At 55.1% G+C, this 25,352-nt stretch overlaps 1 protein-coding gene across 10 annotated transcripts in view; it reads left to right on the top strand.

The window, feature by feature from the left end:
• The first annotated feature begins 207 nt into the window (after positions 1-207).
• Positions 208-25,352, top strand: part of NRBP2 (nuclear receptor binding protein 2) — a 64,268-nt gene continuing 39,123 nt past the window's right edge. For 6 of the 10 annotated variants that reach the window (XM_073329760.2, XM_073329763.2, XM_073329757.2 and 3 more), the window contains exon 1: positions 209-662. In XM_073329760.2, the coding sequence (XP_073185861.1) occupies positions 552-662 (111 nt within the window). In that variant the 5' untranslated portion in view covers positions 209-551. Of the gene's footprint in view, positions 663-25,352 lie in introns of all 10 variants that reach the window. The other 4 variants (XM_073329758.2, XM_073329762.2, XM_073329759.2 and 1 more) reach the window with 2 other exon arrangements.

Genomic DNA, 25,352 nt, shown 5'->3' with positions numbered 1-25,352 from the left:
CTTGGCCGGGAGTCTCCGGTACCCCGTGCCCTCCCTTGCTCTCGCCTCCGCCCGGCCCTTCGCAGACTGGGGGCCCGAGAAGACAGGAGCGCGGTGCCCACTTCCCCGCAGCCCCGGGCCTGGGGGCAGGGGCAGGGGATCCCTCACCCGCCAAGGGGCAGCGTGTGTGTTCACACGCCCAGCGCTGCTGCAGGGCAGGCCTGAGAGCAGGCGGCTGAGAGCCACACGCAGGACTCCGGGCGGCTGGGAAGGCGGCGGCTGGAGCCCAGCTCCCCGGGAAGCCGCCTGGCGCCGCGTGCGAGCGCCCCGGGGGCTCGGGCTGCGGCGGGAGGGCCCCGGGAGCCCGCGAAGGCGGCTCCGAGTCCAGCCTCCCGAGCGGTGCGGGGCCCCCGGAGGCGGCCGGGGGGCGGCCCGGGCCGGCCCCCGGGGCGTGCCAGGTACGCCCGGGCTCTGCCCAGCGCCGCCGGCCCTGGAGCCGGGGAAGCGGGACTGGGGCGCTCGGCGCTGCGGGCCGTCCGCGGGCGGGCTTGGGGAGGGAGCCGCAGCCGGGCATGTCGGGGCTGGAGGCTGCGCTGCCGGCGGAGAAGGAGGAGGAGAGCGAGGAGGAGAGCGAGGTGCTGGAGGAGAGCCCCTGCGGGCGCTGGCAGAAGCGGCGGGAGCAGGTGGGCGCGGGGGCTGCGGGGCCGGCCGGGGCGCGGGGCTGAGCCGGGAGCCGGGCTGGGGAGCGCGGGGCCCATCCCGCACCGAGCCGGGCTGGGGAGCGCGGGGCGCATCCCGCACCGAGCCGGGCTGGGGAGCGCGGGGCCCCAGCACGCGGGGTTACGGGCTGGCCCGGCTGCTGCCCCCGCTGATGGAGATGGCCGGGGCGCGGCTCCTTCCCGCTGCGCCGGGCCTCCTGCTCTGCCACTCGGCCGGGGCGCTGCGCGCTCTGCCCAGGGAGACTTGGCTCCTTCTTGCCCTCCCCCAGTCGCATGCATTCATCTAGGCCAAAGGGGCAGGTCTGGGGTCCGGGAGCGGCCGGGGGAGAATAAGCCGTCTGGTGAGGAGGGCTGGCTGTGAAAACGGGAGAGCCAGGAGGATAAGATCGTAAGAGCTGTTGTCCTGGGTCAGACCCTGGTCCATGTGGCCCAGTATCCTGCCTTTGACAGTGGCTGGTACCTAGAGCTTCAGGATGAGTGAACAGAACAGAGCAATTATGGAGTGGCCCACCCCTGTTTTCCACTCCCAGCTTCTGGCAGTCAGAGATTTAGGGACACCCAGAGCATGGGGCTGCATCCCTGCCCATCCTGGCTAATGTCCATTGATGGCCCTAGCCTCCCTTAAGTTAGCCAGTTCTTTTTTGAACCAGTTATACTTTTGGCGATGACAGCATCCCCTGGGAATGAGATCCACAGGTTAGTTGTGCATTCAGCGGAAAAAATATTTCCTTTTGTTTATATTAAACCGGCTGCTTGTTAATTTCATTGAGTGACTCTTGGCTTTTGTATTTGTGAAGAGGTAAATAACTAGAGCCCTTCATGGGTCCAGAATCTGAATCTGCAACTGATCATGATCTGCAAAAATGGTCCGCGGATATAAAGCGGATATTTGCGGATTTGCAGGCCTCTGTAAACAACCCTTCTCCCACATCATTCACCAGTTTGTAGACTTCTGTCATATTCCCCTGAGTTGTCTCTCCTCTAAGATGAACAGCCCTAATCTTTTTAGTCTCTCCTCATGTGGAAGTTGTTCCATGACCTTGATCATCTTTGTTGCCCTTCGCTGAACCTTTTCCAGCTCCACTATATCCTTTTTGAGATGGGGTGACCCGACATACCATGTGGTGATTCATGTGGACACACCATGACTTTATACAGTGGCATTATATTTGTTCTCATTTTTATCCCTTTTTAATAGTTCCTGATATACAGTTAGCCTTTCTGACTGCTTCTGCACACGCAGTGGAAGTTTTCAGAGAACTCTAAACTGTGATACCAAGATCTCTTCCTTGAGTGGTAACGCCTAATTCAGACCCCATCATTTTATATGTATAGTTGGGATTATGTTTTCCAAAGTGCATTACGTTGTATTTATCAACATTGAATTTCATCTGCCATTTTCAAGTATCAGAGCGGTAGCCGTGTTAGTCGGCATCTGTAAAAGCGGCAAAGAGTCCTGTGGCACCTTCTAAACTAACAGACATATTGGAGCATAAGCTTTCGTGGGTGAATACCCACTTCATCGGATGTGTGTAGTGGAAATTTCCAGAGGCAGGTATAAATATGCAAGCAAGAATCAGGCTAGGGATAACTAGCAGTGGACGTGTTATTCCTTGACTTTAGCAAAGCTTTTGACACGGTCTCCCACAGTATTCTTGGCAGTAAGTTAAAGAAGTATGAGCTGGATGAATGGACTATAGTGGATAGAAAGCTGGCTAGATTGTCGGGCTCAACGGGTAGTGATCAATGGCTCCATGTCTAGTTGGCAGCCGGTATCAAGTGGAGTGCCCCAAGGGTCGGTCCTGGGGCCGGTTTTGTTCAATATCTTCATAAATAATCTGGAGGATGGTGTGGATTGAACTCTCAGCAAATTTGCGGATGATACTAAACTGGGAGGAGTGGTAGATACGCTGGAGGGCAGGGATAGGATACAGAGGGACCTAGACAAATTGGAGGATTGGGCCAAAAGAAATCTGATGAGGTTCAATAAGGATAAGTGCAGGGTCCTGCACGTAGGACGGAAGAACCCAATGCACAGCTACAGACTAGGGACCGAATGGCTAGGCAGCAGTTCTGCGGAAAAGGACCTAGGAGTGACAGTGGACGAGAAGCTGGATATGAGCCAGCAGTGTGCCCTTGTTGCCAAGAAGGCCAATGGCATTTTGGGATGTATAAGTAGGGGCATAGCGAGCAGATCGAGGGACGTGATCGTCCCCCTCTATTTGACATTGGTGAGGCCTCATCTGGAGTACTGTGTCCAGTTTTGGGCCCCACACTACAAGAAGGATGTGGATAAATTGGAGAGAGTCCAGCGAAGGGCAACAAAAATGATTAGGGGTCTGGAACACATGACTTATGAGGAGAGGCTGAGGGAGCTGGGATTGTTTAGCCTGCAGAAGAGAAGAATGAGGGGGGATTTGATAGCTGCTTTCAACTACCTGAGAGGTAGTTCCAGAGAGGATGGTTCTAGACTGTTCTCAGTGGTGGAAGAGGACAGGACAAGGAGTAATGGTCTCAAGTTGCAGTGGGGGAGGTTCAGTTTGGATATTAGGAAAAACTTTTTCACTAGGAGGGTGGTGAAACACTGGAGTGGGTTACCTAGGGAGGTGGTGGAATCTCCTTCCTTAGAGGTTTTTAAGTTCAGGCCTGACAAAGCTTTGGCTGGGATGATTTAATTGGGTATGGGTCCTGCTTTTGAGCAGGGGGTTGGACTAGATGACCTCCTGAGGTCCCTTCCAACCCTGAGATTCTATGATTCTATGACTATGTTGAAAAGCACTGGTCCCAGTACAGATTCTTGGGGGACCCACCTGTTCCCCTCTCTCCATTGTGAAAACTGATAATTTATTCCTACTCATTGTTTCCTATCTTCCAACCAGTTCCTGATCCATGAAAGGACCTTCCCTCTTATCCCATGACAGCTTACTTTGCTTAAGAGCCTTTGGTGAGGGACCTTGTCAAAGATTTTCTGAAAATCCAAGTAGACTGTATAAGCTGAATCCCTCTTATTCACATGCTTGTTGACTCCTTCAAAGAATTCTAGGAGATTGGTGAGGCATGATTTCCCTTTCCAAAAGCCATGTCGACTTTTCCCCTATAAATCATGTTTATCTATGTGTCTGATAATTCTGGTCTTTATTATAGTTTCTACCAATTTGCCCAGAACTGACATTAGGCTTACTAGCCTGTAATTGCCAGGATCGCGTTTGGAGCCCTTTTGAAAAATTGGTGTCACAGTAGCTACCTTCCAGTCATCTGGTACTGAGGCTGTTTCCAGTGATTTGTAACATACCACAGTTAGAAGTTCTGCAATTTCATATCTGAGTTCCTTTGGAACTCTTGGGTGAATCCCATCTGGTCCTGGTCACTTATTACTGTTTAGTTTATCAAGTTGTTTCAAAACCTCTTCTAGTGAGACAGCAATTTGGGACAGTACTTCAGATCGGTCACCGAAAAAGAATGGCTCAGATGTGGGTATCAATGCAAAGAGTTCAGGTAGCTGCCCTACAATGGCCTTAACTTCCTTGAGTGCCCCCTTGCCACCTTTCTCGTCCAATGGCCCCACTGGCTGTTTGGCAGGCTTCCTGCTTCTGATGGACTTAAATACAATTTTTTTTACTATTGTTATCTTTAGCAAGTTGCTTTTCAAACTCTTTTTTAGCCTACCTTATACTTTTACATTTTACTTACCGGAGATTCTGCTCCTTTCTATTTTCGTCATTAGGATTTGACTTCCAAATTTTAAGGCATGCCTATTTGCCTCTAACAGCCTCCATTACTCCGCCGTTTAGCCGTGGTGGCATTTTTGGTCCTCTTTTTTTGATTTGGGATGTACGTTTAGTCTGAGCCTCTATGAGGTGTTTTTAAGCGGTCTCCAGGCAGTTTGCAGGCATTGTACCTTTGACTGCTCTTGTTAATTACTGTCTAACTAGCATCCTCGTTCTTGAGTTAATTCCTCTTTTTAAAGTTAAATGTTATTGTGGTGAGTTTTTTTGGTATCCCCCCACCAAAAAAGATGCCAGATTTAATTAATTATGGTCACTATTACTGAGCAGTTCAGCTGTAGTTATCTCTTGGCTCAGATCCTGTGCTTCATTTAGGATTAAACCAAGAATTGCCTCTTTTTCTTGTGGGCTCCAGGACTTGCTGCTCCAAGAAGCAGCCATGAATGGTGTCTAGAAATTGTATGTCTGCCTTGTGCTCTGAGGTGCCATGTACCCAGTCAATAGGAGGGTAGTTGAAATCCCCCATTATTATTGCATTGGCTGGTTTAGTAGTCACAGAATCATGGAACCATAGGGTCAGAAGGGACTACCAGGGTCATCTGTTCTAACCCCTGCCAAGATGCAGGATTAGTCTCTGGAATCTCCCTTATATTTCACAATCACTGTCATGATCCTGGGCAGGTGGTCAGTAGCATATTCCCACTGCTGTACTCTTATTATTCAAGCATGGACTTTCTGTCCATAGAGATTCTATGGTACAGGATGGGAATATAAGAACGGCCATAGTGGGTCAGACAAGTGGTCCACCTAGCCCAGTATCCTGTCTGCCGACAGTGGCCAATGCCAGGTGCCCTAGAGGAAGTGAACAGAACAGGGCAATTATCAAGCGAGCCAACCCCTCTATCATATCCCCCTGTTAGTTGTCTCTTTTAATTTCTCCTCATATGGAAGCACTGGAATGGGTTTCCTAGGGAGGTGGTGGAATCTCCATCCTTAGAGGATTTTAAGGCCCTGCTTGACAAAGCCCTGGCTGGGATGATTTAGTTGGGGTTTGGTCCTGCTTTGAGCAGGGGGTTGGACTAGATACCTCCTGAGGTCCCTTCCAACCCTGATATTCTATGAAGCTGTTCCATACCCTAATCATTGTTGTTGCCATTATTTATACCTGTTCCAATTCTAATCTTTTTTTTTTTTTTTTTGAGATGTGGCAACCAGAACAGCATACAGTATTCAAGGTGTGGGCGTACCATGGATTGATATAGTGGCATTACGATATGTTCTGTCTTATTATCCATTCCTTTCCTAATGGTTCCTAACATTCTCTTAGCTTTTTTTTTTTTTGACTGCCATGGCACACTGAGTAGGTGTTTCCAGAGAACTCCTCACAAGGGAGCGTCTGCTTTCATGGCCCCTTACGTAAGGGTTTCAGTGTAGTGAAGGAGGCGTGTTTGTGCAGAGGCAAATGGCACTGGAGTGCGGGACAAGGGAAGCTTTCCCTAACAGTGGTGGGGGAAGGGGGCATGTATAAAGCCTGTTGTTTGGCACAGGAGTTGGATGAAAGGGAGCATAAGGGGTTAATAGAGGGGCCTGAACACGCTCAGCACCGACGACGCCAAAGGAGTGCGTGTGAGCAGGTGTGCCCAGCGACTGACTCCAACATCGTGCCTGCAAACGGAACGCAAAATGGCAGCTCCCCCCTGAAAGTGGTGCCCCTCCCTTACGCAGGCCCGTAAGCCAGTGCTCACCCCAAAGCGAGGTAGCTGTTCTGCGGGTTCCGTGAGATGCCCTAATAGCACCTGGGGTTTCCTTGACCCTGGCCACCCTCTGATCTGCTCGCCTGGCTTCCAGAGTCCCCTCCCTCAGTACCTGCGGCTGGCCCTGTGATCTCTCCTGTCCAGCCCAGCTGGCTCCAGCTCCGATAAGGGGGCTGCAGGGGGTGTTTGCCTTGTGCTCTGCGTAGTCATGCCGCAGGACCTTGGCTGGCGTTATCAGTCCCTGAGAGGGGTGTTCATCCCGAGGCCGGGCAGACATGGGCAGATTATCTCAGACTTTGCTGCTTTTGCTAGTGTGGGTGCTGCTCTCCGAGGGGAGCGGTGGAGCAGTAGTACGCTCTAGCCAGCGTGGCCTTTTAATCAGCACGTTGGCAAAGTCTGTTTCGGGCAGGTCTGTGTACCGGGGCAGACAGACTGAGCCTGCTGCTGTCTGTCTGTCTGTTAACGCAGCAGACTCTGCCAGGGTGTGAAACACAGGCTTTGGTACCAAAGTGAGGACAGAATGAATCCAGGTTCATTCCCAGCTTCCCAGGGCATGGTCCTAGGGGCGCTGTTCCCTGGGCACTGGGCCTACCTCACCCTGGGCACCATAGGAGCCTGCTCTCCCCAGCTGGGCACTGTTGCAAGGACTTTGACCCTCCCCTAGGCACCGTCCTGGAGCCCTGCCCCTCTCCCAGGCACTGAGCCCTGCCCTGGTTCTTCCCCAGTTTCTCTGCAGGCTTTACCTCCCTGCTGTGCGCTGTTCAGACTGCCCCTGATCGCGGGGCTGGCTGGCAGCTCCTGCGGGAGCCACAGGTGCCCACATAAACCACACCTGGGATTAAAACTATGATTTTCCCTCAGACGAAAACACCTCGCATTCCAGCAAAGCAGGAAAGCGCCCACCATCCTGGGTCTGGCCAGCCCCAGGCTCCCTGCACGGCCCCTCTCAAAGGAGAGGATAAGGATCTGCCTGGTCTATCTCCTCAGCCCCGGGGTCAGGGCAGAAACACAGGCGCCAAGTTTTCAAACTGCTGGGGGGTGCTCGACCCCTGGCTCTGCCCCAAGGCCCCACCCCGCCTCTTCCTGCCCCCTCCCCCGAGGGCGCCATGTCCTCCCTTCTCCCCCCTCCCCCCCAGCTTCCTGCATGCCATGAAACAGCTGATCGTGGCGGGTGGGCGGCACGGGGAGGGACGGGGAGGCACTGATCCGCAGGGCCCGCTGGCGGGTAGGAGGCGCTGGGGGTAGCTGATGAGGGGGGATAGCTCAGTGGTTTGAGCATTGGCCTGCTAAACCCAGGGTTGCGAGTTCAATCCTTGAGGGGGCCATTTAGGGATCTGGGGCAAAAACTGGGGATTGGTCCTGCTTTGAGCAGGGGGCTGAACTAGATGCCTCCTGAGGTCCCTGCCCACCCTGGTCGTCTCTGGCTCTGTGACTGCCAGTGGGTGCTCCAGACCCACCATTTTTTCCCCATGGGTGCTTCAGCCCCAGAGCACCCATGGAGATGGTGCCTATGGGCAGAAGCGTTCCCAGCAGTGTATCCTTCAGGCTCTGGCAGGGCTCCCCACAGTCGTCCTACCCCTGTGTGTCAGCCTCACTAATCCCCCAGGTCCCCTCTGGTTTGCCAAATACCATTAGCGCTTAACCTCTTGGGCCAATCTTTGTTGCTGTCCTTCCCAGAGCCAGGTCAGGAGGTCCTCACCTCTGGTGCCTGGTGCCCAGGCCTGCGTCCTGTATCCTGGGTGCCTCGCCAGCATGGGTTTCAGCACAGGCTCCCCAGCTGTAGCGTGCCGGGGAAGCTCTCAGCCACCCTAACTCCTGTCAGCAGAGTTCTGAGCTGGGGGGAAGCCAGGAGTCCTGCAGGGCAGCAGCAGGAAAAGGGGAGATGGGACCCTGTGGAAGAAGGGGCCTGCGACACTGGGGTGTGATCGGGATGTTTGGAGCCTGGCTGACACAGCCAGGGAAAGTTAGAGCGTAAGGGACAGGCTCAAAGGGGCTCCATGCCACACAAGACGTGGTCGGCTCTAGGCAGCCAAAGTCCAGTTTTATCTTTGAAAACTCGTGACGAACGGGGGAAGTCCCAGATGACTGGAAAAAGGCTAATGTAGTGCCAATCTTTAAAAAAGGGAAGAAGGAGGATCCTGGGAACTACAGGCCAGTCAGCCTCACCTCAGTCCCTGGAAAAATCATGGAGCAGGTCCTCAAAGAATCAATCCTGAAGCACTTGCATGAGAGGAAAGTGATCAGGAACAGCCAGCATGGATTCACCAAGGGAAGGTCATGCCTGACTAATCTAATCGCCTTTTATGATGAGATTACTGGTTCTGTGGATGAAGGGAAAGCAGTGGATGTATTGTTTCTTGACTTTAGCAAAGCTTTTGACACGGTCTCCCACAGTATTCTTGTCAGCAAGTTAAGGAAGTATGGGCTGGATGAATGCACTATAAGGTGGGTAGAAAGCTGGCTAGATTGTCGGGCTCAACGGGTAGTGATCAATGGCTCCATGTCTAGTTGGCAGCCGGTATCAAGTGGAGTGCCCCAAGGGTCGGTCCTGGGGCCGCTTTTGTTCAATATCTTCATAAATGATCTGGAGGATGGTGTGGATTGCACTCTCAGCAAATTTGCGGATGATACTAAACTGGGAGGAGTGGTAGATACGCTGGAGGGCAGGGATAGGATACAGAGGGACCTAGACAAATTGGAGGATTGGGCCAAAAGAAATCTGATGGAGGTTCAATAAGGATAAGTGCAGGGTCCTGCACTTAGGACGGAAGAACCCAATGCACAGCTACAGACTAGGGACCAAATGGCTAGGCAGCAGTTCTGCGGAAAAGGACCTAGGGGTGACAGTGGACGAGAAGCTGGATATGAGTCAGCAGTGTGCCCTTGTTGCCAAGAAGGCCAATGGCATTTTGGGATGTATAAGTAGGGGCATAGCGAGCAGATCGAGGGACGTGATCGTTCCCCTCTATTCGACATTGGTGAGGCCTCATCTGGAGTACTGTGTCCAGTTTTGGGCCCCACACTACAAGAAGGATGTGGATAAATTGGAGAGAGTCCAGCGAAGGGCAACAAAAATGATTAGGGGTCTGGAACACATGACTTATGAGGAGAGGCTGAGGGAGCTGGGATTGTTTAGCCTGCAGAAGAGAAGAATGAGGGGGGATTTGATAGCTGCTTTCAACTACCTGAATGGGGGTTCCAAAGAGGATGGCTCTAGACTGTTTTCAATGGTAGCAGATGACAGAACGAGGAGGAATGGTCTCAAGTTGCAGTGGGGGAGGTTTAGATTGGATATTAGGAAAAACTTTTTCACTAAGAGGGTGGTGAAACACTGGAATGCGTTACCTAGGGAGGTGGTAGAATCTCCTTCCTTAGAGGTTTTTAAGGTCAGGCTTGACAAAGCCCTGGCTGGGATGATTTAACTGGGAATTGGTCCTGCTTCGAGCAGGGGGTTGGACTAGGTGACCTTCTGGGGTCCCTTCCAACCCTGATATTCTATGATTCTATGACATCCCAAGGTGGGATCATCCTTCCCCACCAGGGGATTTGGTAGGGTGGTTAGACAGCAACTGTGAAAAAACGGGACAGGGGATGGGGGGTAATAGGCTCCTATACAAGAAAAAGTCCCAAAAAACAGGATTGTCCCTTTAAAAATGGGACATCTGGTCACCCTAGGATTTGGCCCTTGGCAGGCTCCTCGCTTGGGCCTGGCTCTATGGTGGGAGCTGGGATTCTGACGGTGCTTAGCTGGGCCCAGACCCTGTTTAACCACATCTCCCAACACCCATCCCAGAGCTGTCTCCACAATGCCAGATCCCTCGCAGTGCCCCCGGAGCCACCCCAGTTGCCTCTGCTGGGGGCTCCCTGGCCAGTCCTTGTCCCAAAGCCGGGGCTGCTGTGCTGTACTGCACTGCACGGGGAACATTTCCCCTCACACCACCTCCACTTCATGGGTCCTTACCAGCAGGCGAAAGGGAGGAGAGCAGGCAAATCCATGCCCCCTGTGTTTCACCAGTAAGGGAGAGAGTGAGGCGCAGTCCCCTTCTCCAGCAGCCACCAGGCAATAGAGAGGTCTCCTGCAGCAGCTGGGGGCACAGGGAGAAAGGATATAAAGAGGGAAGGTCCCAGCCCTCCCACTCTGCACCAAGGGGAAGGATGGAGGTGAGCAGTGGGGTTATCACTGGGAGCTGCCCCAGCCCCACTGGAAGATGGCTCCTCTTTCCCATCAGCCTCTGGATGTTACTTTCCCATCTGGAAATTGAGGGGTTTGGGGGCTCCCCAAAACTGGATAGTGAGGGACTCTGCCCCCCTGCTCCGAATTGATAGCCTGGAGCTGAGCTTTAGGGTGGGGGTGTTTCCTCAGAGCCGGACAGATACGCACTCCTCCCTGCCCCAAGAGGGAAGGCCTTCGGGGGTACGTCTGCACTGCAGTTAGACACCCACGGCTGGCCCGTGCCTGCTAGCTCAGGCGAAGGGGCTGTTTCATTGCAGTGTAGCTGTTCAGACTCGGGCTGGAGGCCAGGCTCAAAGACCCTTTGAGGGGGAGTGTTCCAGGATCGGGCTGCAGCCCAAACCCGCTACACTGCAGTTCAACTGAGCCTGAACCCCGGGAGCCAGAGCCAACGGGGGTCTAACTGCAGCATAGGCCCACCCTGCTCCCTCTCTCGGACTCTCCTGCTCTCCAGCGTCTCTGTCCCACTGGAGTTTGGGTGCTTGGTGTTTGGGATGCGTTGCTGAAGGTTGAATCCCATCCTGTTATTTCCTGGCCTTGGCTCTAACTCTGCTATTTCGGTGGCCTCACTGGATTCGCTGCTCCTCCCAGTTCTGTACTGCCTGTGTGTGAATGTCACCAACAGGCTGTTTACCCCTCTTCTTCCTGATCATTAGTGGAGATGTTAAATCACAACAGAGCTAACTCCGATCCCTGCTGGTCCCCATTAGACACCTCCCCTCAGCTCAATACCGTGCTGGTTTTTTGCCTACAGACAGCCCCCCAACCTGAAGCAAATACTCACCAGCAACCACACAACAGAACCACTAACCCAGGAACCTATCCTTGCAACAAAGCCCGTTGCCAACTGTGTCCACATATCTATTCAGGGGACACCATCACTGGACCTAATAACATCAGCCACACTATCAGAGGCTCGTTCACCTGCACATCCACCAATGTGATATATGCCATCATGTGCCAGCAATGCCTCTCTGCCATGTACATTGGCCAAACTGGACAGTCTCTACGTAAAAGAATAAATGGACCCAAATCAGACGTCAGACATTCAAAAACCAGTCGGAGAACACTTCAATCTCTCTGGTCACTCAATTTCTGATCTGAAAGTGACTATTCTTCAACAAAAAAACTTTGAAAACAGACTCCAACAAGAGACTGCTGAATTGGAATTAATTTGCAAATTGGGTACAGTTAACTTAGGCTTGAATAGAGACTGGGAGTGGTTGAGTCATTATACAAAGTGAAACTATTTCCCCTTGTTTATTCCTCCCCCTCCTCCTCCCCCCACTGTTCCTCAGAGGTTCTTGTTAACTCCTGGAAATGTGCTGGAAACGGCCCACCTTGATTATCACTTCAAAAGGTTTTCTCTCCTCCCACCCCACTCTCCTGCTGATAATAGCTCATCTTAAGTGATCACATCTGAGGAAGTGAGCTGTAGCTCACGAAAGCTTATGCTCTAATAAATTGGTTAGTCTCTAAGGTGCCACAAGTACTCCTTTTCTTTTTGAGAATACAGACTAACACGGCTGTTACTCTGAAACCTCTCCTTACAATGTGTATGATAAACACCCATTTTTTCATGGTCTCTGTGTGTATATAAATCTCCTCACTGTATTTTCCACTTTATGCATGTGATGAAGTGGGCTGTAGCTCACGAAAGCTCATGCTCAAATAAATTGGTTAGTCTCTAAGGTGCCACAAGTCCTCCTTTTCTTTATGCTGGTTTTTATTACCCTTTATTTGGGACCTTGCACTTGCATGACCATGCTGTATCCAAGCCAATCTGAATTATTGCTGAGAATGTTTTCATGAGATGCAGGATCAAATGCGTCACTGAAATCAAAATATTTTCCTTCTTGTGTTGTCTCTTCGCCTGCTGACTGTGTAATGTGACCACACAGAGCAGGCCAGCCTGGCTAATATTGCTGCTTGTTTCTGCTTTCTCAATGGCCATTACAGATTTGGTCTGTTGCTTTGCTAGGGGGTGGAGGTAGCCGTACCGTGTGGTAATTACCAAGATCAATCTCAATCTTTTTAAACAGTCTCTAGCTAGCCTGTGGAACTCTATGCCTCAAGGTATAATTGTGACCCAGAGCTGGGCAGGATTCAGAAAAGGATTATTCCATAACTGCCCACTTCAGAGTTATTTTCATCTTCCTTTGAAGCAGCTGGAACTGTTGGTTGCCGGGGCAGGCGCAGGTTGGGAATTACCTCAGCATATGACCTAGTGTGGCAGTCCCCGTATGCTTTTTTTTTTTGGAAAATGGGTGCCTCATTTGCTCATTTACACCTTGGTAATGTGTAGTGTTGACGGGACTTTACCATGCTGCATGCCTAGGCTGATGAGGCCTCAGAAGTGTCTCCTGAAACAGTTTGAGGTCAAGGTCCCGTATGTCATAGCAACAGGCTGCTCAGGGAGGCATCTGGAGGGATTAATTCCATCTTCTCCTGGTTGATGGATTAGCTTTCTCCCTTGGGCTCCAGCGTGGAATGTCTGTGAAACCCCCTTTTCCTCCATGCTACTCCGGAGGGCATGCTGGGCCCTCTAGAGTCCCTCCCCTGGAGGCTGTTTCTAGGATTTGGCAGTGGCTGCCCTATCTCTGGGCTGTGCAGCCTCACAGAGAGGCACCTAGGTCCTGGGGTTATTGCAGAGCCATTGATAGAAGCGGAGCTCACTGCAGAGGGGTGGAGCAAGTCCTGGCAGCACGGCCAGAGGGGGAGGCAGGAGACAGCTGTCAAGGAGCATCACATCCATGGGCTGAGGCAGGAGCTGGGGGTTATCGCAGAGACCAGGCTGCTTCTGGGCTCATGTGACAGTACAGAGAACTGCCTCTTGTCTCGCCTAAGATTGGGGTGGAGTTGCTCTGTAGGCTTATCAGAGCCACCATGCTCTCAGGCTTGCCTGGGGGCTTTCCAGCACTCCCTCTCTCCCAGCTCAGCACCTGCTTTGGGGCCACAGTGGGTCTTTGGCCCCCTTCTCCAGCCCTGCTCCTCCCTGCCCTGCCTGGGGACACACAGGTTCAGGGTCAAACTCTCCCAAACTTTTGATCTACCTTCCCACTCCTCATTCACACTTTCTCGCTTTCCCTCAAAGCTGTTCACGGTATCTCCAAGGCCCGTTAATACCCTGTACTCCTGTTGTCTCCCCCAACATCCACAAGAGGCTGACCCTGCAGCAGCCAGGTTACTGACGGACCCTTTCCCCCACGGTCATGTGCCTTCAGGTCTTGCCTTTCCCAGGCTGTAATGCTTCTATGCTGATGTTATGCCGGGCTCCTTTCGTGGTGTACTGAAAATGGTGTTAAAATTGTAGGCCGTCACTTTAAATTTTAGTGGCTTTTCCTGGTCCTGCCTGCAGGCTAGGGGACTCAGATCAGAGGTGGTGAAGAAGGCTTTGGGATCATTCCCTGGCCCCATCTTCGTCAGTTTCACTAGCACAGATAGGAGTGTGGGTCCCTGGCTTATGGTCCTGGCCTCTAGGTCTCTGGTTGCCTGGATGGCTCACAGCTGCACTCAGCTGAAGCTGCTGCAGAATAGCCGAGGGTTGCAATAGTGAGAGCCACAGGGGTGCGGCTGGGAGCACTACGGGGAATGGGCAGGATGCCCTGTCTAGGGAAAGGCGGCAGGGGTGCTCTACATCATCAGCACCTCCCCTGACTCATTCGAGGTGCCACGTTCATTCATACATTTGAACCTGGGATGAATAAACACAGAGCAAGCGACTCCCAGAAAATGGGGACGATGCCGGGAAGTAACAAAGGGAGATGGATGGAGGTGGTGAGGAGCTGTTCAACAGGAGCCATGCAGACTCGTACCAGGCAGCTCCCACTCCCAGTATTGCCCTCTCCTCCCGCACCCCCCCACACACCGTCCCGGCCAGCACAGCTTGAGCAGCTTTGGGGATCCTAACAGAGGCTGTTTGCAACCAGCAAACAGGCACAAACTAAATATGGGCCTGGCTCTGCCTGCATCCTAACAGGCAGCCCTCCCTCAGCGACGGGGCCCGTCACACCGGGGCTGGCTCTGCCCTCGTCCCCGCCAGCTGCCCTCCCTCAGCGACAGGGCCCGTCACACCAGGGCTGGCTCTGCCCTCGTCCCGGCCAGCCGCCCTCCCTAATAGGGAGGCCATTTGTCTGGTTATAAACTGGACAGCCTGCCTTTTGGGAGGTTTCTCCCTTGTCTGGTCCTGAGACAGAAGCAGACATGGTGTTATGTAGTGTTGGATGGAGCGTGAGATCACGCCGGTGGGGACAGAGCGGCGTGATCTCCGAAATGGTGCCCTCCGTGCACCTCGCCCGCATGCTGTATGTGAGGTCACACTGAGAGGGGCAGAGTCACGCCAATTCCAGAAGTCCCAGAACCAGCATTCCGGGAACATACAAGTGGCCACCCTACTCCCTGGATGACGACTGCACCTGTCGCGGGGGAGGGGGGGTGGTTAGAGTAATCCAACAGAAAAAGGAAAAATACCTCCAGGGCCTTGACTCTGCAGTCTCACGCAGAGTAAGGGCCGTGGGAGTGGGTGGAGGTCCTCATCACTTTTGTGTCCAAACTACCAAGGCAGGGCAGGTCTACACAATGGCAGGGATTGAGGCTGTGAGATTTAGTGGGTCTAGTGCAGATCGCTCTCCAGTCGACCCCTGTACTCTACCCCCGATGAGAAGAGTAAGGTAAGACGACTCTCCCGTCGCCCCCCGCAGTAACTCGACCTAAGGTACGACGACTCCAGCTACGTAATTCATGCAGCTGGAGCTGCATAGCGTAGGTTGACTTACGCGGTAGCGTAGACATAGCCTGAGTCCAGCGTTCCAAAAAGAAAAATAAAGAAAAGCAGGTCCCTTCATTTCCTCAGAGAGCTTGGCTGGCTGGTGTTCTCAAGCCACTTCCCCAGGAGGCAGCCCCTGGTCCCTGGGGCCAGGGAGCTCCAAATTAGCTGGTGTTCTCAAGCCACTTCCCCAGGAGGCAGCCCCTGGTCCCTGGGGCCAGGGAGCTCCAAATTAGCTGTTTGCTCCTGAAGGCCTCCCAGCTTGAGCTGAGATCCCCCTTCTGAGGACCTGCCCTTCTCCAGCATTGACAAGCCTTGCAGTTGCAGTGGGTCAGGGCTGGCTGAGCCCACAGGAGCTCTTAAACCCCTTTTTGACTCGAGGGAGTTGCTCAGCATTAGAGGCTCACACCTGAATGCAAGTTCCCAACCAGGATCTTTCCAGAGCTGTAAACAAGGGGACTCTCCCGCCACCTCCTGCTCTGGAATGTGAAGCCTATTAATCTGGCTGCATCTCTAATTCCAGATAAAAATGCATATTAGCAGAACAGTGAACTTACAAAGTGAGGCCCTGAAATGTTGGGAAATGAGATTAAAAAGATGACCATTGTAACCTTCTTTCTGCGCCATGACGCAGTATTTAAATTACAGACCGATTTTTTCCCCCTTCATGGTCACAGACTGAGTGTTTCTGGGAGCAGGGCACAGGGCGGGCTGTGCTCCTGGAAGGAGACAGCTGTTCAATATTTTGTTTTATCCTTACTCTGTGTGTAGCTCCCCGGCTGCTTCCACTCTACGCAGCACTGGTGAGAGGCCTCAGCTGCAGTACTGTGTCCGTTCTGGGCACTCACTTCTTTCCCAAAGTGTGACAAATTGGAGAAGTCCAAAGGAGATCAACAAAAATGACCAAAGGTCTAGAAAACATGACCTATGATGCCATTAATGAGGCTGCTATATAAGAGCAGCTCTAGCCTCCATCCCTGTGGGCACCCCTTGACACCTCCCACAGAGCCAGTATTGCTGTGTACCCAGGCCCCTTGTTTACAGCCTTGTATCCAGTTCTCCGTCCGATGGCGTTGCTTGTCTCTAGGCCATTTAGAATTAATTTTCCAGTTAAGATATTGTGAGTCACTTTACTGAGCCCCAGGTCCAGCTCCCTCAGCCAAGCTTTGTCACAGTATTCCCCAGAGCTAAAGCTGAAGCCTGTGGGAGCTGGAAATGCTCCGTGCTGCTGACAATAACAAATCCCTGGCTCTGCCAATGTTCACTCGGATCATTGAGGTGAGCCCCAGAGTGACAGGCCCCGTCACTGAGGGAGGGTGGCTGACTGGCTGGGATGAGGGCAGCAACAGCCCCACCGTGACAGACCCCATCGCTGAGTGAGGGTGGCTGGCTGGGACGAGGGCAGATCCAGCCCTGGTGCGACAGGTCCCGTCGCCGAAGGAGGGCGGCTGGCTGGGACGAGGGCAGAGCCAGCCCCACAGTGACAGACCCCGTCGCAGGGGGAGAGTGGCTGGCTGGGATGAGGGCACAGCCAGCCCTGATGTGACAGGCCCCATAGAATCATAGAATATCAGGGTTGGAAGGGACCTCAGGTCATTTAGTCCAACCCCCTGCTCACAGCAGGACCAATCCCCAATTAAATCATCCCAGCCAGGGCTTTATCAAGCCTGACCTCAAAAACTTCTAAGGAAGGAGATTCCACCACCTCCCTAGGCAACGCATTCCAGTGTTTCACCACCCTCCTAGTGAAAAAGTTTTTCCTAATATCCAGCCTAAACTTCCCCCACTGCAACTTGAGACCATTACTCCTCGTTCTGTCATCTGCTACCATTGAGAACAGTCTAGAGCCATCCTCTGTGGAACCCCCTTTCAGGTAGTTGAAAGCAGCTATCAAATCCCCCCTCATTCTTCTCTTCCGTAGACTAAACAATCCCAGTTCCCTCAGCCTCTCCTCATAACTCATGTGTTCCAGTCCCCTAATCATTTTTGTTGCCCTCCACTGGACTCTCTCCAATCCTTCCACATCCTCCACATCACTGAGGGAGGCAGAAGGCTGGTGTAACCCTTCTGCCGGTGGAGCCAGCAGCAACCAGGCCCGGGTTCAGTAACTAGGGGTTCCTTTCCATCGATAAAACACAGAACTGGCTCGAGCCCCCACCCAGGAACCTGGGAAAATTACACACCACCCCTGGGTGCCTCTGAGAGGCAGTACGTCCCCACTTGCAAGCGCAGAGTCTGAGCATACAAAAGAAACATTCATGAAAGGAGAGATGTCACCCAACATTAAGCAGGACTCATAAACATAAACTGTGAGCAGGACGACCACCGCAGAGTGCATGTGTCATGGAGTCCCTGGGCGATGCTCTGGAACTGCTCCCCATGAAGCCAGTCAGGACTCTGGGGTAGTCGCCTTTCTGTGAGCAGCCTGTCTTCAGGACACACAGCTCACACAGCTTCCACCTTCCTGCGTCTGACCTCGAAGCATTCAGCATCCTCTGCCCCTCCGTGTGCTTCCCCCCAGCGAGTCCACTCAGGTGGGGCTCCTGGGGAAGCCAGAGGGTCCTGCACCCCAACTTCGCAGTCAGACGTGACTCTCAGCCAGCCAGGAAAACAGAAGGTTTATTAGACGACAGGAACATGGTCTAACACAGAGCTTGTAGGTGCAGAGAACGGGACCCCTCAGCTGGGTCCATTTTGGGGGGCAGTGAGCCAGACAACCACGTCTGCACTTCACTCCATGTCCCAGCCAGCCCCAAACTGAAACTCCCTCCAGCCCCTCCTCCTCTGGGCTTTGTTCCTTTCCTGGGCCAGGAGGTCACCTGATTCCTTTGTTCTCCAACCCTTTAGCTCTCACCTCGCAGGGGGGAAGGGCCCAGGCCATCAGTTGCCAGGAAACAGGGTGTCGGCCATTCTCTGTGTCCAGACTCCTGCACACACCGGCCCTCTAGGGCTCTGCAATGATCATACACCCTTACCCCACCACCTAGATACTTAAGAACTGCCTAGGGGAAACTGAGGCACCCCCACACTATTCGGAGGAAACATTAAGAACAGGCCCACTTCGTCACATCTCTCCCGCCTTCGAGATCGAACTGAGCGGGGTCACTTTACCCGGTGACCTGGGGAAGTTCGAAGCCACCAATGTTCTCATGGATGCCCCAGCATCTCTCCCATTCCTTGGTAGGAGTTACACCAGGCCCTTCCCGTTTCACGCCCTCCCTTAGGTCGGGGGTGGTCGATAGCACTAGCAGGCTGCATGTGGGAAGGTTTCTGCAGCCCGTGCCCTTTGGCCACCCCAAAACCCCAGGGGGTCAAACTGGGATTGGGTTTTCTCCGAGTGCTCCAGTCTGGAGGGCTGCAATTCGGGCTCTCTTGGTTAAGGGCCCCCATCTTGACCTGGGCCACATACTGTTCACTTACAGAACTAGAATGGAGACATCCCTTTCTCCACAACCTTGTCTCCCAACAAGCTGGCCAAACACAGCCACTTGGTTATAGGACGGTGTACCTTTCTTAACAGCTTTCATTCCATCTGAGACCTTCTCAAAGCTATCCACGCTGGATCTTTCAACAGGACAGTCAGTGGATCCATTCACAACAGAAAATTTCTGGCTGTTAGGAACTGAAACTTTCTTGATTAAATCATTTTCACACCCTTCAGTTGCAGTAAACTGCTTGCAAAGACTCCATGAGGATTCCTTTCCCTAGGGCTTCTCTATGCAACAATTCACCCCTCCCAGAAATTCTGCTCTTACCCTCTTTACCTAGGGCTTGCTCTAGGGGAACACTTTCCTGAGCAACAACAGACTCTTTCTGGGTCTCCCTTACATCCAGAATCATTTCTGGCCCATCAGGCGGATTCCTACATAATCCCCTTTGAGGCAAACTTACAGACTTCCTAGATAAAAGGTTAGAAGCATTCTCCTTCCCTTTGCCACACACAAGTTCAGGAATCTTTTCCTTCTTGCTACAGGTTTCCACACCCTCAGTAGGTAACACAATCACACACCTTCATGCTCTCCTTGTGCCCTAGCTAGGATCTCACCCTGATTAGACAGAGTTGCTCCACCCTTTCCAACAACACACTAGCAACAGGCAAAATACAAGCACCAGAATTGTCTGGTCTCGGGGATTTTACATAGACCCTAACTGGATGCGACCTAGTTACAGGGCCATTCTCCCGAGCAGACAGAAACTTAGGACCCTTCCCTTCCTGGGCTTTAGCTGAATCCAGAACCAGCTCTGAGACAACTGCACGACCCTCAACCATCACAGGCTGAAAGGCCCCTTCTCTCTGCTCCACAGACCAAGAAGAGCCGGACACACTTTCTCCTTTACCAGACACCCAGGTTGGGATCTCTTTCCCTTTGTCCCAGCACACAAGGCTGGTCACAGACAACTGCTTGGAGATCAGGGTAGCTCCCTCCATAGGCAAGTCAATACCCCTGACAGACAGAGACCCATTTCCTTCACTGTCCCAATTCTCCACCCAGCTAACAGGTAAGGTCCAGGGACTCTCATCTTCCGCTCTCCTCGCCTTCCCACCCTGCTGACTGGACACAGCCATCAGATCACAAGGCTGCCTAGGCTCATCCAAACTTTCCTTACCAAGCACCTTGCCACTCCCCACAGATGCCCTGCCCTGCCTGTGTCTCCCCCCACTCTGCTGGGGTCTCAGCTCCCCCTGTGCTCAGCGCTGCCCTTGCTGTCCCAGTGGGGCAGGCCACTGCTTTCCTCAATGCATCAGAGCCAGGGAGAGTCCCCACTCTTGTGTGCAAGGGGGCAGGGAGCATCTCTCTGTCCCACCCAACCCCAGGGGTCTGGTTACAGGCAGGCAGGTATCCTGAGCCTAGCGGCTCCTCCCTGCTGCCAGCCAGGTCATCTGCATTTTCACTGACCATTTCCCTCTCCGCCGATTGGTTCCCTGGATTCAAATTCAAACCCTTGGCAGTTACAGGAACAGGGCCTGGATCCTGTCCCAAAGAGACACAGTCACCCCACAACAGGGTCTCGCAGCTGGTGTCCTGGGGCACCCCAACGACCAGCCAGACCCACTCCTCCTGGGTCTGCACAGGGATCTGGACCATAGGGAAGGCGAGGGGCTTCGTCCCTGGGACCCTCACCCAGCTCACACAGCCCCTCAGCATCTGAGGCTGCACCACCCAGGGTCTGACACCAGTTCTCTCTGTCCCAGGATCTCGCCACCCCAGGAATGTCTCCCCATTAACCATCACCTTCCGCTCCCACTGGGGGTCCGAGGGGCCTGGCCCCAGGAAACTCCACACAGACATATAGGTTGGGGTCAGGAGTGGGAGCCTGTCCACCTCCCCACCCATCTGGCTGACGGAGTCTATGGACTTGGGACCCAGCAAGGGAGCTAGACACCGGGGCTTTTCCGCAGGGTCCCCTTGGTTCAAATTGCCAGCCTGCTCAAAGGCAGTGAGGTGGCATCCACCCCCCCCACTCCTTAACCAGGGGCAGCAATTTACTCTCGAGGTTCCCTGCGGAACTGGCCCCCCGGGGTCTATCCCCACTCACCCCGGGGAGGTCCCCTAGGCCTCTCCACTCCCCCACCGCCAGTTCATGCTGCTGCTGCTTCTGCAGCTCTTTCTCGGGCTCTCGCTGTCTCTCACAGTCCTCTTGCTCTCTCGGACTCAGCTCCAATCCCGTCCGTCTCCGATTCCCCGATGGGGAACCCGATCGTGAAGAACCTCGTCTGGTCAGGGACAGGAGTCTTGGGGATGCCTGGCTCCCACTCCAGCTGCTCCCAGATCCTGCTATAGCCCCATTGGGGGTCAGGAATCTGTCCCTTAGAGCGGTCATCCTCCTCCAGCTGCACGATGAACTCTGCTTTGGTGAACTTCCCAATGCTCAACCCTCTCTTTTTGCACAGGGTTACAATGTCCTTCTTAAGGAGACGGTGACAGACCATCACTCCGCTCCTCCCAAGTTGTTGTGGACTCACAGGCCTGTGTGCTCTCAGCTCCCCACGGATTCCAGGGAGAACCCCTCGTGTGCCAGCCCTTCTCGAGGTCACTACCTCTTTGCCAGGGTCGAGCTGCAGACTCCTCCGCCCCTTGGACCGCTCGCTGCAATCCCCAGGGGAACCCTGTTACTGCACAGTCCTTCTCGCTGGTCACACACTCCCAGGGGTTAACCGCCCCCCGAAACCGCTCCTCTCCGAGCCTTCAGCAGGCCTGGTCCTCGGCAATCCCCCTTCGTGTTACTGCTCCCCAGTCACTTACTGCAGGAAGTGCCATCCACGGGGTGCAGTACATCCCACCGCTCCCACCAGTTGTCACGGAGTCCCTGGGCGATGCTCTGGAACTGCTCCCCATGAAGCCAGTCAGGACTCTGGGGTAGTCGCCTTTCTGTGAGCAGCCTGTCTTCAGGACACACAGCTCACACAGCTTCCACCTTCCTGCGTCTGACCTCGGAGCATTCAGCGTCCTCTGCCCCTCCGTGCGCTTCCCCCCAGCGAGTCCACTCAGGTGGGGCTCCTGGGGAAGCCAGAGGGTCCTGCACCCCAACTTCGCAGTCACACGTGACTCTCAGCTAGCCAGTAAAACAGAAAGTTTATTAGACGACAGGAACATGGTCTAACACAGAGCTTGTAGGTGCAGAGAACGGGACCCCTCAGCTGGGTCCATTTTGGGGGGCAGTGAGCCAGACAACCACGTCTGCACTTCACTCCATGTCCCAGCCAGCCCCAAACTGAAACTCCCTCCAGCCCCTCCTCCTCTGGGCTTTGTTCCTTTCCTGGGCCAGGTGGTCACCTGATTCCTTTGTTCTCCAACCCTTTAGCTCTCACCTCGCAGGGGGGAAGGGCCCAGGCCATCAGTTACCAGGAAACAGGGTGTCGGCCATTCTCTGTGTCCAGACTCCTGCACACACCGGCCCTCTAGGGCTCTGCAATGATCATACACCCTTACCCCACCACCTAGATACTTAAGAACTGCCTAGGGGAAACTGAGGCACCCCCACACTATTCGGAGGAAACATTAAGAACAGGCCCACTTCGTCACAGCATGAGGCAGAGTCTTCTTCTGCCTCACGTTCTTGAGTTCCCTTACCATGCCCCTCTCTGCTCTCTCACCATACCCCACTCGCAGTATCTGTCCTTGGTCAGTGAGGACCCAGGGTGCAGAGGTGCATCTGTGTGAGTTCACCTCCCACACGGGGAAGAAGGCACCTGACTTGCTCCACCATCTGAGCACTTGCTCTGGTTCGGTGCCCCGCCAGCCACTGCTCCTCGCCAGCCGCTGCTCCTCGCCGCCCGGCCGCCCCGCCAGCCGCTGCTCCTCGCCGCCCGGCCGCCCCGCCAGCCGCTGCTCCTCGCCGCCCGGCCGCCCCGCCAGCCGCTGCTCCTCGCCGCCCGGCCGCCCCGCCAGCCGCTGCTCCTCGCCAGCCGCTGCTCCTCGCTGCCCGGCCGCCCCGCCAGCCGCTGCTCCTCGCCAGCCGCTGCTCCTCGCTGCCCGGCCGCCCCGCCAGCCGCTGCTCCTCGCCAGCCGCTGCTCCTCGCCGCCCGGCCGCCTGGCCACCTGGCCAGCCGCTGCTCCTCGCCGCCCGGCCGCCCCGCCACCTGGCCGGCCGCTGCTCCTCGCCGCCCGGCCGCCCCGCCAGCCACTGCTCCTCGCCGCCCGGCCGCCCCGCCAGCCGCTGCTCCTCGCCGCCCGGCCGCCCCGCCAGCCGCTGCTCCTCGCCGCCCGGCCGCCCCGCCAGCCGCTGCTCCTCGCCGCCCGGCCGCCCCGCCAGCCGCTGCTCCTCGCCGCCCGGCCGCCCCGCCAGCCGCTGCTCCTCGCCGCCCGGCCGCCCCGCCAGCCGCTGCTCCTTGCTACCTGGCTGCCCTGTCAGCTGCTGCTCACCACTTTTGCTGGCTGCTCCTGCTGGCCACCCGTCAGTCACCTTCTGCTGCTACCGCTGTAGATCAGTCTCTCAGTGATTTCTTAGCTCTCAGCAGGCTGGGTAGAAACCCTGCCCCACCACAAGTGTTTTCAGCTGTTATTAAACACTTAACATAACAAAAGGCTCCTAATGAGGCTCCATTTAGCTCTATCTTTGGACAGCGCAGAGGAACCAGACTAGGGACCCCTAGGGAGAGTCCATACCACCTAGCTGAGATACCTGTCCCCTCCCCTTTTACTTTCTCTGGGCTCTGGCATTTGAGCCCCAGGCCTAACAAGGTCCTTCCAGCTGAGGGTGACCCCCTCATTTGGGCCATGTTAAGCACAGTTCTGCTCCCCTTTATTCATACAATAAAGACAACAACATTGATAACATCATGTCACTACCCCTGCATTCGGTACTAAAGTGATCTGTGCCCCAACACCCAACACCGCTATGTCTGTTGGATATCTAAGCAGAGTAGGTGTGTTCATGTAAATACCGTTTGCTCCTGAAGTCTCTCCCCCTCCCAGCTAGCTGTCAGGGGAGAACGCCTTCAGACCCTGCTTACACTGGGACGAGGGCAGAGCCAGCTCTGGTGTGACAGGCCCCGTCACCGAGGGAGGGCTGTCTGCTAGGATGCAGGCAGAGCCAGGCCCACATTTACTTTCTGAGCCCAAGTTGTGAACAGCCTCTGTTAGGATCCCCAAAGCTGCTCAAGCTGCACTGGCTGGGAAGGGGTGTGTGTGTGTGGGGGGGGGGGATACTGGGAGATTCCTGCCCCCGCAGATGGAAGCTGCCTGGTACGAGTCTGCATGGCTCCTGTTGAACAGCTCCTCACCACCTCCATCCATCTCCCTTTGTTACTTCCCGGCATCGTCCCCATTTTCTGGGAGTCGCTTGCTCTGTGTTTATTCATCCCAGGTTCAAATGTATGAATGAACGTGGCACCTCGAATGAGTCAGGGGAGGTGCTGATGATGTAGAGCACCCCGCCGCCTTTCCCTAGACAGGGCATCCTGCCCATTCCCCCTAGTGCTCCCAGCCGAACCCCTGTGACTCCCCTGGGAGCTGACCCTCTGCGATCACCCAGAGCACCCAGCGGAGAGCAGGGGTTGAGCCTCCAAGTGAGCTCTGGCTGCTGTTGGAGGACGTGAGATTAGATCAAGCAGCTCAGGCCCAGAGGGCAGTGTCTGTCCATGCATCCTCCACCCTTCCCCTGCCAGGTTTTGGAGCCTCCATGCTGTGCTCTCCAGTGCCCTTCTGCCTGCTGCCTGTGGGCTGAGGAGGAAGCTGACCCTGGGACCAGGCTGACTGGCGGCATTCCTGGGTTTCTGTGCTGGTCTTTGTGTAAAGCACATGGAGCCTGTGAGACCCTAGGGGATAACAGAGGCGCTTTGTCTGCCTGTAGCGGGAGCGGGGCAATCGGCTGCCTGCCCAGCTCCATGGTTCCTTCTTAATGAGTTCCTAGGACTGCTGTGTCATTCCTCCCTTCTGCGCCTGCATCTCCCTCTGCAGGGGACAGGCTGGCCAGAGGCTGCACCCGGGCTGTGGCTGTAGCCCCAGGGTGTGGCTGTAGCCCCCTCGGGTTGTGGCTGTGGCACCCAGGGTGTGGCTGTAGCCCCCGGGCTGTGGCTGTAGCCCCCTCGGGCTGTGGCTGTAGCCCCCCGGGCTGTGTCTGTGGCACCCAGGCTGTGGCTGTGGCCCCCTGGGCTGTGGCTGTAGCCCCAGGGTGTGGCTGTAGCCCCCTCGGGCTGTGGCTGTAGCCCCCCGGGCTGTGGCTGTAGCCCTGGGCTGTGGCTGTAGCCCCCTTGGGCTGTGGCTGTAGCCCCCTCGGGCTGTGGCTGTAGCCCCCCCTCGGGCTGTGGCTGTGGCCCCCTGGGCTGTGGCTGTGGCCCCCTCGGGCTGTGTCTGTAGCCCCCGGGCTGTGGCTGTAGCCCCCCGGGCTGTGTCTGTGGCACCCAGGCTGTGGCTGTGGCCCCCTGGGCTGTGGCTGTGGCCCCCCGGGCTGTGGCTGTAGCCCCCTCGGGCTGTGGCTGTAGCCCCCTCGGGCTGTGGCAGTAGCCCCCGGGCTGTGGCTGTAGCCCCAGGGTGTGGCTGTTGCCCCCCCCGGGCTGTGGCTGTAGCCCCCGGGCTGTGGCTGTAGCCCCTGGGCTGTGGCTGTGGCCCCCTGGGTGTGGCTGTAGCCCCCTCGGGCTGTGGCTGTAGCCCCCGGGCTGTGGCTGTAGCCCCAGGGTGTGGCTGTAGCCTCTGGGCTGTGGCTGTGGCACCCAGGGTGTGGCTGTAGCCCCAGGGT

This window comes from Lepidochelys kempii, chromosome 2 (assembly GCF_965140285.1).
Source record: "Lepidochelys kempii isolate rLepKem1 chromosome 2, rLepKem1.hap1, whole genome shotgun sequence".
NCBI classification, from domain to species: domain Eukaryota; kingdom Metazoa; phylum Chordata; order Testudines; family Cheloniidae; genus Lepidochelys; species Lepidochelys kempii.
Note: the sequence above shows the minus strand (reverse complement) of the source record. Positions and strands in the feature narration are given on the sequence as shown.